We start from the raw sequence: 14201 nt of genomic DNA, 5'->3' as shown, positions 1-14201 counted from the left end.
CATTTCCTCTGCTAGAGGAAAAGAAGATATTTAGTAACTACAGATATCATTCAATACATCACCTAAGGAAAATATAGTGCAGTTCACAATCTCTAGTACTATACATGTGTCCCTAAGTAGGGGAATGGCTGAAAAAAACTGTGGTACGTTCACAAGATGGAACATACAAGAATCACTTAGTGTGTTAAACTTTGCACCTGGGATTTGTTCTAAGACACACAGACATAGAAATGATTGTCATGAAGGAGAAAGTATATACACACAGATCCCTAGAACGAGGGGGCAAGGCACACCATGCCATGCAGCGCCAGATGGAGGACCATGGCAAGTCAGGAGGCAGAGAGGGAGGGCAGAGCATGGCCCAAAGCCTTTCCTAGGGTTTTGTGGGGAGGAATGGAAAAGGGAGGTAGGTACGGTGAATAAATTTAGGATTAGATAGTTTGAATAATTCTGGTGGTCTCTGGGCTATTGGGGTGGTTCCTAGTCATCTGCTTCCAGACCCAGGGGTGATTTAGGGCAGTAGGAATACTGCATTGGTGTTTGAGTTTGATAAAGGAGATGCTTGAGGGCATGGACTGTGGAATCATTGGTTTGTGTATCAAAGACTCATTCCCAGGGGAGTCAGTCATTTGCTGTCTGCGGGAATTAGTCTTGGAAGTGGCAATGTCGTCAGGAATGCTACAAATGCCAGAGTATCAAGAATGAAGAAAGTAAGAAAATATAATCAATACAGTTGCCTTGTGATGCTTTGGCATCATTATCAAGGAACTTAGAGGTGATGCTAGTGGAGGCTACAGTGTAAGTTGCTCTCAACAGTGTAGAAAACACTTTACTATGCTAGTAGAAAGGAGGAACACAAGTTGAGTTTTAAAGAGTCCTTGTTGGCCAGCCCTTAAATATATGTCCTATTTATGTGGCATTGGCTAAGAAAATTGATCTGAAATTCTTGTGGTCTCTAACAGTATCTTGGTGGAGTTGTAAAGTATGTTAAAAGTATGAGATCTATACTTTTATCTATAAAAGCATAGACCTATATCTATATCATGTGTGTGTGAGTGCGCGCGCGCGCGTGTGTGTGTGTGTGTGTGTGTGTGTATATATATATGGCAGGTTCAGCAGTTATTTTGTTGCAGGGTATGATTAGTACAGTGCAGGGTATGATTAGTATGATTAAATGGTATGTTAGTAAAGTGTATGCAAAGATTTGTGATATCGTGTGTAACCAAGGGGAAAAGAATGGCTGTGTTGGTCATGGTGGGAGATGCAAAGTGAGAGAAGGAAAAAGTCTTGGTAAGTATGTGATCCTCTCCCCAGAGGGTTGAAGGATTTTTACTGATATGAGGCAGGTGCCTCTGAGGAAAGCAATGATCTTCATTAATATTTAGAATGGCACAGACAGTAGTAACATTGACAAGATTTCTCTATGGGCATGGGAGGGTGGGAGTAGCAGGGAACAAAGAACATGGCTGGATCATGGGCTAAGCAGACAGTAAGCTCATAAACATCATGGGATCCCTACTATTAAAGGAAGAAAAGCAAAAATATCCTGTGTCCAATTTTTGCCTTAAGAGAGGCAGCCCATTGGCACTGCTGAGGCCAAGGTTTTAGTGCCCGATATGAAGTCATCTCCCAAGAGTGAGGTCTTGGACTGGGGCAATACTATCTAGGATGTGGAATGGAGTATCCTTTCCAAGGGGGTACTCTACTTGATGTGATGTGGGTCTCAACATTTGCCATGTTTGGTTGAAACAATGGCTTATTTAGAGAATTTGGACCTCCAGATTGTGGTTAATTAATGAAATTAATGAAATCATGCAGAACAGTGATCTAAGACCAACAGTGAACAGTAAACAGTCAACAGTTGACTCAGTTTTTGTTTTCTGGTAGAAGTTTAGGCTCAAATGAGTCACATATTAGATGAACAGCTCTCTGGTCCATGCAGTCTGGTTAATGGGTCCCAGAAGAGTACGCTCCCTTGAAATGGCCTTTGGCCTTTCTGGGATAGGAGAATGATAAAAAATGTATAAAGATAGGCAAAGACATTATAAAAAGGGCCTCATAAATAATGAAATGTTTATATACATGGAGGCAAGACACATCTCCCTTTAAATATAGGAAAGGGCAATGGAAAAGTTTTCTAAGCTGGTGTGAGGTGTAATTTGGCCAAAGTGTCTTGAATGAAGAGGAGAGTAAAGTCTGGAGCAAGAAAGAGACCCTTCAGGGGTCCATTTACCTGAATGGAATTTGAAAAGGAGTTATTTGAGAAGGTCATTATATCTCCCAATCAAACCAGCTATCTGGGACCAAGAAGCGACATGAAAGTTCTATTGAATACCTTTTCCAAAAGACTAGCATTGCATATTTTGGGGAGTAAAATGCACAGCTTGCTTATTATAAGTAGTGTCTATAACTCCTAAGGTAATATGGAGTGTCTGGGCAAGGCATTGTATTGTGACCTTAATACAGCTGGAGATGTGTAACTGATTTAGATTTTGGCTATCTGTGAAGCAAGAGAGTCCTAGAGTTTGCTTGTTTCTCCCTGAAAGGGACAATTTTTAGGCAATGGCCCAACAGTTTATAACTAATGTGAAGATGAAACTACTGATTGGCTAGGACATCCAGCACTAAGATGACTGCATGAAGTTTGGCCAACTGTGTTGTTTCTTGGGTCCTGTCCTTTATTACGGACATCTTGGCCAAGAGATGAAAAGCAGCAATATCAGCTGACTCCATCATGTATGACAGGTAGCAGTGCCCATTGCTGTTCATTCAGTTAATCCCAACTGTCTTCCCAGGTGGTCAAATGGTCTAGGGGAGGGGTAGCACTCTCCAACACCATGGCATCTGGCAAAGGACTGAGGATAGGGGAAGCCACCTTCTCCTGCAGGTGCATTATACCAGACAGCCCAGGTTTGGCTCCATCTTATCTTAAGGAGGCCTTGGTAGCTATACCGAGTTTCCAGTGTGCCATTTCCATGACCTAAAGAGTAACAGACTGCTGGGTATGAAAGGTGACAGGTCTGCGAGAGCCTCTATTTCCCAGACAGCCCTGCATATATTTATTTGTTGTTTTAATGAAGTATAGTACAAGGCTAAGAGGGGCAGTTTCTTGCATCAGAAGCCCTTGGGCAGCTTATGGATATCCTAAAGGTCCAGAGACTCCTGGAGGCATGACGAGAGGTTGCCTTTAGTGGAGTCCTTGGGAGCACTAATGGGAGTCCCTGTTGATTTTAATTTGGAAGTAAAATCTATAAGTAAAGAATATGTTGTTATTAGAACCCCAAAAGTACTAAATGTTGGAATGTATATCCTAAATGAATGTATCAAATGAGTCTCCTTGGAAGAGGATGCCATTAATATAAGGTCGTATCTGTGCTCCTGGAAAAAGGCGGATGCAGTTGAGATCTGGTCTACAGATTGTATGCAACGGAAAAGCTGTAGAGGTACCTTATGGGTAGCCTGGAAAAGACTCCTTATGTCCCTGTAAGGTGGCAGCAAACTACAGCTGAGAGGCTGTTGAAATAGGCACTAAACAGAACACACTGACCAACTCTATAAGAGCAAAATATTTACCAGTATTTGAATAGAATCAGTAATCCTAATATTTAGTATTGGGTATGGGGAGACCAATAGATGGGACCACAACACTAATGCTTATAGTAACCCATCATAAGGTGACCTCTTTATATTTTTGTTATATAAATTCTTCAGTATATTAATCTTAGTATATAAATTTTGGATTTCCAATTGGATTATAAAACTTTATTATTATATATGTATATATTATTTAATTACCTTTTACTTTCTCTGCTTGTATTTAAGGGCCTGCTTTTTTTGTTAAAAAAAATTTTTTTTTAGTTTATTTATTTTGAGAGAGAGAGCATGCCCAAGTGAGTGGGGTAGGGGCAGAGAGAGAGACAGTGAGAGAGAGAATCCCAAGCAGGCTCTGTACTGTCAGCATAGAGCTAGATGTGGGGCTCGAACCCATGAATCATGAGATCATGATGTGAGACGAAATCAAGAGTTGGATGCTTAACCGACTGAGCCATCCAGGCGCCCCTTGCTTTTGTTTTTATATCAGTAAGTAATTTAGGACCACCACTGTGTTTGCTAGACTGGTATTTGCTTAGTATCTAAGACTGAAAGTCCCTGTTTTTTTTCCCCTGGGCTTGTGACTACCTATAGTGTCAGTCATTTTTCCTTTGTTTTCTCCCTTTTTCAGGCTTTTGCCCTCTGAAGATTCAGTTTTCACTTTCTTTTTCTGGCTGATAAGAGGAAAAGGAGGGCCCAGGTATCTCTAGGCAACTTTTCCCTGGGATGGCCCAGTGCACAGAGTAATCAGTCCTTGCCTCACACTCCCACCTTTTAAAAAACAGAATCCTTTAGAAGGACTTGTATTTCTAGGCAGCTCAATTTTTTCTTTCTTTTTCTTTAAAAAAAAAATTTTTTTTCCAACGTTTATTTATTTTTTGGGACAGAGAGAGACAGAGCATGAACGGGGGAGGGGCAGAGAGAGAGGGAGACACAGAATCGGAAACAGGCTCCAGGCTCTGAGCCATCAGCCCAGAGCCCGACACAGGGCTCAAACTCACGGACCGCGAGATCGTGACCTGGCTGAAGTCGGACGCTTAACCGACTGCGCCACCCAGGCGCCCCTCTTTCTTTTTTTTAAATATTCTAAATGTTGTCCAATAAGCTCCTGGTGGTCTTGAGTGGTGTCTGTTGTGAGCCACAGCGCCCTTGTCCAGGACGTCCCAATCAACCTTAGAGGAGCTACAGTCCACATCTTGGAGAACAATGGTGGCATCAACTTTACCTGTAACATTGTTTTGAGCATGAGATGCTTTGCATGCTGATAAGGAGAATCTCTTAAGAGCTTTCCTTTCCTCCCTCTTTTCATTAAACAGTGTATATTTATAGAATTCCAGAGATGGGACCTCTTACAACCCTATGGTTACAGGAACAACTCACTTAAGACAGCAGCAAGTGGATGCAGACGATTATGCCCTAGACACTAGGTACTTCCATCTCCATGACTCAGATGGCCTCACTGCTGGTCAGTGATACCCAGTCAATGGATTCAACTCCCATGGCACTGGGAGGGTGGTCACCCCTAATCCCCTTCGGAGGGAACTTTCTGTCCGGGACTCCGGGTGGTCCACCAAGGTGGGGAAATATATCAAGTTCTCCCTTTAGATTGGGATATCAGGGCAATACCCAACAACAAAAAAACAACGCAATGCAGAAGCCACCAAGCTGCAAGTGCACCAAAATCAGGGGTGCCCTTTCAGGCAGGGGCTACTGACTATTAGATATAGTTTTAAGCCAAGAGCAGTTTGAGGACATATAATTTCCATTTGGTGTCAAATCACCCAGCTTGTTGTGCCAACTGTGTTAAGATTTTTACGTGGGATTTGTTCTCAGCAGGTATGGTAAGATATACAGACACAGAGAAGATGGTCATGATGGAGGAAGTTTATACTCACAAATCCCTAAAACCAGGAGACCTGGCACACCATGCTATGCAGGGCCACAGGAAAAGGGCCAGGATTGGTCAGGAGGCCACCTCTCAAAGGAAAGGGCAAAGAATGGGTCAAAACCTTTACTGGAATTTTTGTGGGAAGGATTGAGTGAGGCAGGGTAGGTACACCAAGTTTAGTGTTGGATAGTTTGAATAATTTCAGTAGACCGTGGCATACAAGGGTGGCCCTAGGGTGAATTAGGGCAGGGAGAATATTGCCTTGGTGTATGAGGGTTGGGGATATGGACTCTGGATTGGTTGGTTTGTATATGAAAGGCAGGCTCCCAAGGGAGTCCTGTGTTATCCCTAGGAATTAGCTAGTCTTGGGAGAGGGCAGTGTCACCAGGATCAAGGCCCCAAAGGCCAGAGTATAAGGAATACAGAAAACAACAAAAATATAGACAAACACCTATTTATACCAAATAACAAGGACTCCTATGAGCTTTAACTGGAAACAAAATCAAGACAGAACTGTATACATTCCATTTTTGCAAAATAAAAATACTTCCCCATCTATATCTATATAGGTCCATATAGGATTGTAAAATGTGAAAGAACACACACACATACTTGGTTAATAATGTGGACTGTCGTCAGGGATGGGGAGAGAGATGCTCATGTGGGAGGAGAGGAACTTCCATGACAGCAGCAACATGCCAAACATCCCATTATGTAAAATTATGTTATAAAAAGATGCATGGAAGAATGGCCACCAAAATGTTAGTAGTAGTTACCTTAGGGTGATATGGTTCCAGGTGACTGTTCAAAAGTCATGTGAATTATTTATAAGGAGCATGTATATTTATGGAACTAGAAAGAAGCAATACAGTTATTTGTGGCTTAGAGGAAGACTTCTTTTTAAATTAAAAAAGAAATTCCAATTTTAATGATAATTTAGCTGTCACTGGACAGTTAAGAAGAAAACAATACCCACACAAAACAGTCGCATTTTAAAAGTTTCATCAACAGAGACACAGAGGTACTCAGGATTGATGGTCATCCTTCCTCATCACTGCTGCTCCATGCATCTTCAAATGCTGGATTTAACTGTGATTTGGTTGTAGGCTAAAAAAGGGAAGGAAAAGGAAAATTTGATTGTCTTACCTCATAATTTTAAGCTCACAATAGTTATGAAATATATCAAATGAAAAGCAATTACAGTATTTTGAAAGTAAATAAAATTGTTCATTTAAAATACAATACAATGTATGTGGGCATTATGAGCCAAATTTGCGTCTTATTCTGCAGCTTTTACATTTGCTATAAGAAACACCCCACATACAATGTAAGGCAATATAGCTTCATTTTAAATAGGCCAGAATTTATCCAAATTATCTGTGTTTCTGTCAAAGTAGTCACCTTATAAACATACACATAAATGCATTTATGTATATACCATGATGCTGCTATGTTTCTGCACATCTTTGGAATTATGTGAAGAAGACAGCACATTAACATCCATGTTAATGGATGCTAAGAATGGACTCAGGTCTACAGTCTGACCTGATAGCCCAACATATTAATGTTGGCAACTTTTTATTATTTAAGTGGACTTGACTTTACAAATAAGCAAATATCCATATAAGGGGAATAAGATGTTCATCAAACTAAGTAACACCATCTTTGGTCCGAAGACCAAAGTTATTAAGTAGTGAGGTTTGTTTGTTTGTTTGTTTATTTATTTAGATAGCTGGTAAGTAGCTCAGAAGTATATGAAAAATGTGTCAAAAATGGTAACATATTTGTCATCAGCATATAGGTTTTCCAGGGAGTTTTCTTTTCAAGATAACATGCATTTGGATGGTGTTTATTTAAAACAACAAAACAGGGGTGCCTAGGTGGCTCAGTTGGTTAAGCATCTGACTCTTGATTTTGGCTCAGATCATGAGCTCATGGTTTGTGAGGCTGAACCATGAGTAGGACTCTGCTGACAGCGCAGAGCATGCCTGGGATTCTCTCTCTCTCTCCCTCTCTCTCTGTACCTCTCCCACTTGTGCTTGCTCTTTCTCTCTCATTCAAAATAAATATACATATAAAAAATGAAACAACAAAACATCACAGTATTCTTATAAGCTTAGAGTTGTACCTAATAAAAGTAATCAGCAATTAGAGGAATATTAATTATCTGTGACATTTCAAATCAATTCACTTTCTGAGGAAAGTTTTTGTTTTTGTTTTTATTTTTTTTAATGTTTATTTATTTTTGAGAGAGTGAGCAGGGGAGGGGTGGAGAGAGAGGGAGACACAGAATCTGACAGCTCCAGGCTCCAAGCTATCAGCACAGAGACTGATGCGGGGCTCGAACTCACGAACCGTGAGATCATGACCTGAGCCAAACTTGGATGCTTGACTGAGCAACACAGGTGCCCCGTGAAGAAAGTTTTTGAATAGCAAACTTCCTATTCTGGGGCAAATGACTCAAGGGCTTTAAGAAGGTCTCCTTTTTTTTTGAGTATCTGGGTATTATGAACCAAATTTGTGTCTTATTCTGCAGCTTTTACATTTGCTACAAGTGTGTTCAGACCCCAAACCCAATAATGTATTAGCACCAAGGCTACTCTTAAATAATTTGAGATAGTGCCTTGTACAACATACAGCAATGTTTTATGTTAAGAGCAATCCCTGTGTCTAAGCATGCTCATCACCTTTTTGATATGATGACTTAGAATCTTATAATTTAAACAATGATAACAGTAGAAAAGTGAACATTTCCAGTAAATTCCCCAAGTATCAGTCAGGATAGTTAGAAAATGACATATTAATTTAAGTATTCTTTATGGCTGTTAAAGCTATAGATCAGAATCTATTACTAAACCTAATGTTTGCTATTGTCACCATTATTAAACCTTATGTTGGCTAACATCACTTAGTTGTATAAACAAAATTCCATTATATCTCAAATGTCCAGATAAAAAAACTATTGCCAAACCTCAGCTATCTATCAGCAGTCCACTGATATGCAGTCAATGATTGTAACACACTGAAGTCTGTTCATTTATTTTTTCATACAAATGTTCACGGAATTTCCTATCTTCCTAGGTTTATAATTTAACTATTAAGTTAGGTTGTTTAGTGGGTGTTAATTTAAAGATGTATATCTCTTAACTATAGAGAACAAACTGATGGTTACCAGAGGGTGGATGCAGGGATGGGTGAAATAGGTGAAGGGGATTAAAAGTACACTTATCATGATGAGCAATGAGGAATATATTGTTCCTCAATAGAATTGTTGAATCACTATGTTGTACGCCTGAAACTAACATAACACTGTATGTTAACTATACTGGAACTAAAATTTAAAAAATAAAGATGTATTGTCCTTGGGGGTTAGGTGATTTCTTCTCCCCTACTCTATCTTTAGAAGTCTTTAACTCTGCCTTAGATATGTCCCCAAAATGTCCCTTAGTGGATAAGTCACACAAAGGTCATGCCTCCTAACTCTACTATGGAAGCCCAAGATATAACTTATTAGATATTTAAATTTCATTTGAAGACTCAAGAGAGATGCAAAATTACATTTTATTGTAAGTTATTGTTATTACAGTGAACAAAGAAGAGAAAATAATTATGTGAAAATTGAAATGAAATACTGATCAATTTTGATAAATACTGTACTAATACACAAATACTATAAATTTTACTGTTTATAGTAGTAAAGGATAATATAAATGCATTACAGTACTATCATTACAGTTACATTTTATTGCTAGAAACATCACAAATAAGACACACTTGTAATTAAAAGCTATAGTAGAAATGTTGTATATAGATATGGTACCCATATTATTGTTTGCGACTCACAGATGCAGTATAGCTACCATCTATTATTTAAGTTTTCTCTATAACATCTGCTAGTGGACATCCTTTCCATGCTTGAACATATCCACCTCAACCTCACCAGGTTGCCTGTTCTACTGACAGATCGTTGTAAATGTTATGGAGATAGAAAACCATGATTTAGAGTGGATCTAGTCCAGGTGCAAATAATGGAAAAGGAGAAGAAAACCAAACCTTACATCTACCCCATATACACCTTGATATATTCTAAATTTCTTATTGGTCATTACTGGAAATCCTCTACAGAGTACAGGGCTGTCTATGTCAGAAAGTGATTTTATAGTCACCCCTGAAAAACAGGACTTTGAACTATGTAAGTCCACTTATATGCAGATTTTTTTTGATAAATACAGTACAGTATTGTTCTGTTTTTTTTTAGTTTATTTTGAGACAGTGCATGGGAGGGGCAGAGAAGGAGAGCGAGAGAGAGAGAGAGTTCCAAGCAGGCTCTGCACTGTCAGTGTGGAGCCCAATGTGGGATTCAAACTCATGAACTGTGAGATCATGACCTGAGCTAAAATCAAGAGTCAGATGCTCAACCGACTAAGCCACCCAGGTGCATCAATCAGTACAATATTGTAAATGTATTTTCTCTTCCTTATGATTTTCTTAAAAGCATTTTATTCTCTCTAGCTTACTTTATTGTAAAAATACAGTTTATTATACATATACAAAATACATGTTAACTGACCGTTTTATGTTATGGGTAAGGCTTCCGATCAACACTTGTCTATTAGTAGATAAGCTATGAAGGACTCAAAAGTTACATAAGGATTTTTAATTGCATGGAGGTGTGTGTCAGTATCTGAATCCCCCTGATTGTTTACGGTCAACTGTATATATCTATAAAGTGGTAAATAAAACATCTATGTACTGTGTGACTATCAAAATAAAGTAAGATTCTTTAAAAATTTTTTTAAATGTTTATTTCTTTTCGATAGAGATATAGTGTGAGCAGGGGAAGGGCAGATAGAGAAGGAGAGACACAAAATCCAAAGCAGGCTCCAGGTTCTGAGTTTACAGCACAGAACCCCACCCGGGGCTCGAACTCACGAACTGTGAGATCATGACCTAAGCTGAACTTGGATGCTTAACCAACTGAGCCACCCAGGCACCCCAAAATACAAAATCAATGTACAGAAATCAGTTGCATTTCTATATACCAATAATGAAATAACAGAGAAATGAAGAAATCGATCCCATTTACAATTGTACCAAGAACCATAAATTACCTAGGAATAAACCTAACCAAAGATGTAAAAGATATGTATGCTGAAAACTATGGAAAACTTATGAAAGAAACTGAATACACAAAGATATGGAAAAACATTCCATGATCATGGATTGGAAGAACAAATATTGTTAAAATGTCAATACTACCCAAAGCAATCTACACATTCATTGCAATCCCAATCAAAATTGCACTGGCATTCTTCTCAAAGCTAGAAAAACAATTCTAAAATTTGTATGGAACCAGAGAAGACCCTGAATAGCCAAAGTAATGTTGAAAAAGAAAACCAAAATGGGAGGCATCACAATCCCAGACTTCAGCCTCTACTACAAAGCTGTAATCATCAAGACAGTATAGTATTGGCACAAAAACACATAGACCAATGGAAAAGAATAGAGAACCCAGAATTGGACCCACAAATGTACGGCCAACTAATCTTTGACAAAGCAGGAAAGAATATCCAAAGGAAAAAAGACAGTCTCTTTAACAAATGGTGCTGGGAGAACTGGACAGCAACATGCAGAAGAGAAAGTGGACCACTTTCTTACACCATGCACAAAAATAAACTCAAAATGGATGAAAGACCTAAATGTGAGACGAAACCACCAAAACCCTAGAGAAGAAAGCAGGCAACAATCTCTTTGACCTCAGCTGCAGCAATTTCTTGCTCGACACGTCTCCAAAAGCAAGGGAAATAAAAGCAAAAATGAACTATTGGGACCTCATCAAGACGAAAAGCTTCTGCACTGCAAAGGAAACAATTAACGAAACTAAAAGGCAACGGATGGAATGGGAGAAAATATTTGCAAATGACGTATCAGATAAAGGGCTAGTATCCAAAATCTATAAAGAATTTACCAAACTCAACACCCAAAAAACAAATAATCCAGTGAAGAAATGGGCAGGAGACATGAATAGACACTTTTCCAAAGAAGACATCCAGATGGCAAACAGACATATGAAAAGATACTCAACATCACTCATCATCAGGGAAATTCAAATCAAAACCACATTGAGATACCACCTCACACCGGTCAGGGGGCGAAAATTAACAACTCAGGAAACAACAGATGTTGGCTAGGATGTGGAGAAAGGCTAACCCTCTTGCACTTTTGGTGGGAATGCAAACTGGTGCAGCTGCACTGGAAAAGAGTATGAAGGTTCCTCAAAAAATTAAAAATAGATCTACCCTATGACCTAGCAATAGCACTACCAGGAATTTATCCAAAGGACACAGGAGTGCTGATTCACAGGGGCAGATGTACCCCAGTGTTTATAGCAGCACTTTCAACAATAGCCAAATTATGGAAAGAGCCCAAATGTGCATCAACCGATGAATGTATAAAGAAGACATGGTTTATATATACAATAGAATACTACTTGGCAATGAGAAAGAATGAAATCCTGCCATTTGCAACAATGTGGATGGAACTAGAGGGTATTATGCTAAGTGAAATAAGTCAGAGAAAGAAATAGATCGTATGTTTTCACTCATATGTGGAACTTGAGAAACTTAACAGAAGACCTTGGGGGAAGGGGAAAAAATAGTTACAGAGAGGAAGGAAGGTAAACCATAAGAGACTCTTAAATACAGAGAACAAACTGAGGGTTGATGGAGTGGGGGGTAAGGAGAGGGGAAAATGCGTAATGGGCACTGAGGAGGGCATTTGTTGGGATGAGCACTGGATGTTGTATGGAAGTGATGAATTACGGGAATCTACCCCCAAAACCGAGAACACACTGTATGCACTGTACGTTAGCTAACTTGACAATAAATTATATTAAAAAAATAAATAAATAAGCAAACAAACAAACTTAAAAAAATAAAGTATGATTCTTGATGAGAGGTCAGATTTAAACTATAATGTAGCCACCTTATAGGTCTTAGGCAGGGAAAAATGGTTAGGAGTTATATAGGCTTGCCTTGACCATGACCAAGTTTCAGGAAGAGGGCAAAAGGAAGGCAGAGTACTCAGAATATAAAAAAACAACCTGCCACTTAAATAATACATTAATCTATGCTTAAGATCATAAAACCTGTCTCTATTACCCAATGCCCTCCAAATTCTTATGGTAGCTAAATTCCTCCTCTATTTTGGATATCAGAAGAAATACCATTAATATGTTGGTTGATAGGGAAATAAATCTAATCTCAAGGGTGGATGTGAAAGAAACTGAAGAACAATCTGCTTCATGATTCTGGTATTTGGTGATATCGTAAACCTGTCCCTGATCCATAATGGATGGCAGAACAGGGATTCAAACCCAGTTACCAGTATTATTATTAGTTTACCTAAAACTGAAGACTAAGTGTGTGTGTACGTATGTGTGTCTGGGTTCTGTTTTGAAGCATATTACTGCACATTTCTTGGAAACTGAGGCATCATTTATTTGATAGCTGAGATACAAACACTTAAAAATATGAGTTAAATAGTAAATACACATGTGAGGAGTAGGGTTTGGTGAAGATGGACTTCTCCTGGGATCTGTATCATGATCACAGTCATGTGCTACCTACATTCACAGGAATCTTTTGAACTAAAGTCTTGTGAAAATAATCTTAGACATACCATTTTATGAAAATGATGTCTACCTTAAAGCGTATAAACAGATTTTAAAAGACAAGGTTTTATTGCTCTAAAACTTAAATATAAGGCTAACTTGTTTTTCGGGCATCTCTATTTGCTTTCCTACTTCAGTTTAATTTCCCATATGCAAAAATCCTTCTAGATGAGGACTTCAAACTATCACTACAACTACACAGTAAGAAATAAATAAGCCACCAGAGGCAAAGACTACCTTCATAAATTAAGCAGTTTAGTTTTCTTCTAATATCCTTTCTCCATATGTAAGTCATAGATTTAATTTATTTTTATTGTTTTCATTTGGTAAATGATTGTTATACTTCCTAACATAGGCTGTAGTGTTTTAACTTGGATTTAATGTACACAGTAATTCCCAAACAGCAGGACACAGCAATTAAATAATGCAAAATAAATGGCTAAACCAAAGTATTTGGCCATATAAGCTTGCTACAGAAGAGCATCCAGTCATTTAAAAGCAGCTGTACACTAAAACTAATCAAAGCCATAATAAACCAAATTAGACATGTGGTGAAATCTGACAATATCCATACAGCATTTGGCCAGGTGCTTGAAGATTCATCATTGCATTTTTCTTCTCTTTCATTTGGATTAGGGCCAAAAGAAAATAATTCACAGGCTTTCCACTGCAGTAACCAAAGCAGTTGCAAATTTAGGTATGAAATATATTTTTCAATAGCTGCTAAATGGCATCAACTACCCCCATAAAAACTCATTTCCATGTGATTTTGGAGAGTCATGTTTTCATAAAGGAACTAAATATATGAAAGATATTTTCAGAATTTTAAACTTGTTTTATCAATAACTTTCATCTCCATTTAGGATGCTTTGTTTTTATACTATGACTTGGTAAGATTAAGTCAAGGTGTTTCTAAATGAATTATTTATATTTTAATCTTTAAAACATTATATACGTAAATGTTGGTTTTAGATATCTGACTTCTTATATCCTAAAACTTAAGATAAACAGGGATGATCAACAGTGCTTAGTAAAAGAATCTTTGGTGGG

General features: G+C 38.3%; 1 protein-coding gene across 2 annotated transcripts in view; it reads right to left on the bottom strand.

Annotated features, from left to right (window-relative positions):
- Nucleotides 1-5917: 5917 nt before the first annotated feature.
- Nucleotides 5918-14201, bottom strand: part of ERCC8 (ERCC excision repair 8, CSA ubiquitin ligase complex subunit) — a 63411-nt gene continuing 55127 nt past the window's right edge. For both annotated transcript variants that reach the window (XM_040452351.1, XM_040452359.1), the window contains one exon: nucleotides 5918-6586. In XM_040452351.1, coding sequence (XP_040308285.1) covers nucleotides 6518-6586 — 69 coding nt within the window. In that variant the 3' untranslated portion in view covers nucleotides 5918-6517. The remainder of the gene's footprint in view (nucleotides 6587-14201) is intronic.

This window comes from Herpailurus yagouaroundi, unplaced genomic scaffold, assembly GCF_014898765.1.
Source record: "Herpailurus yagouaroundi ecotype Mexico unplaced genomic scaffold, PumYag 29, whole genome shotgun sequence".
Taxonomy (NCBI): Eukaryota; Metazoa; Chordata; class Mammalia; order Carnivora; family Felidae; genus Herpailurus; species Herpailurus yagouaroundi.
The sequence above is the reverse complement of the archived record's forward strand: the minus strand, read 5'-3'. Positions and strand labels throughout refer to the sequence as shown.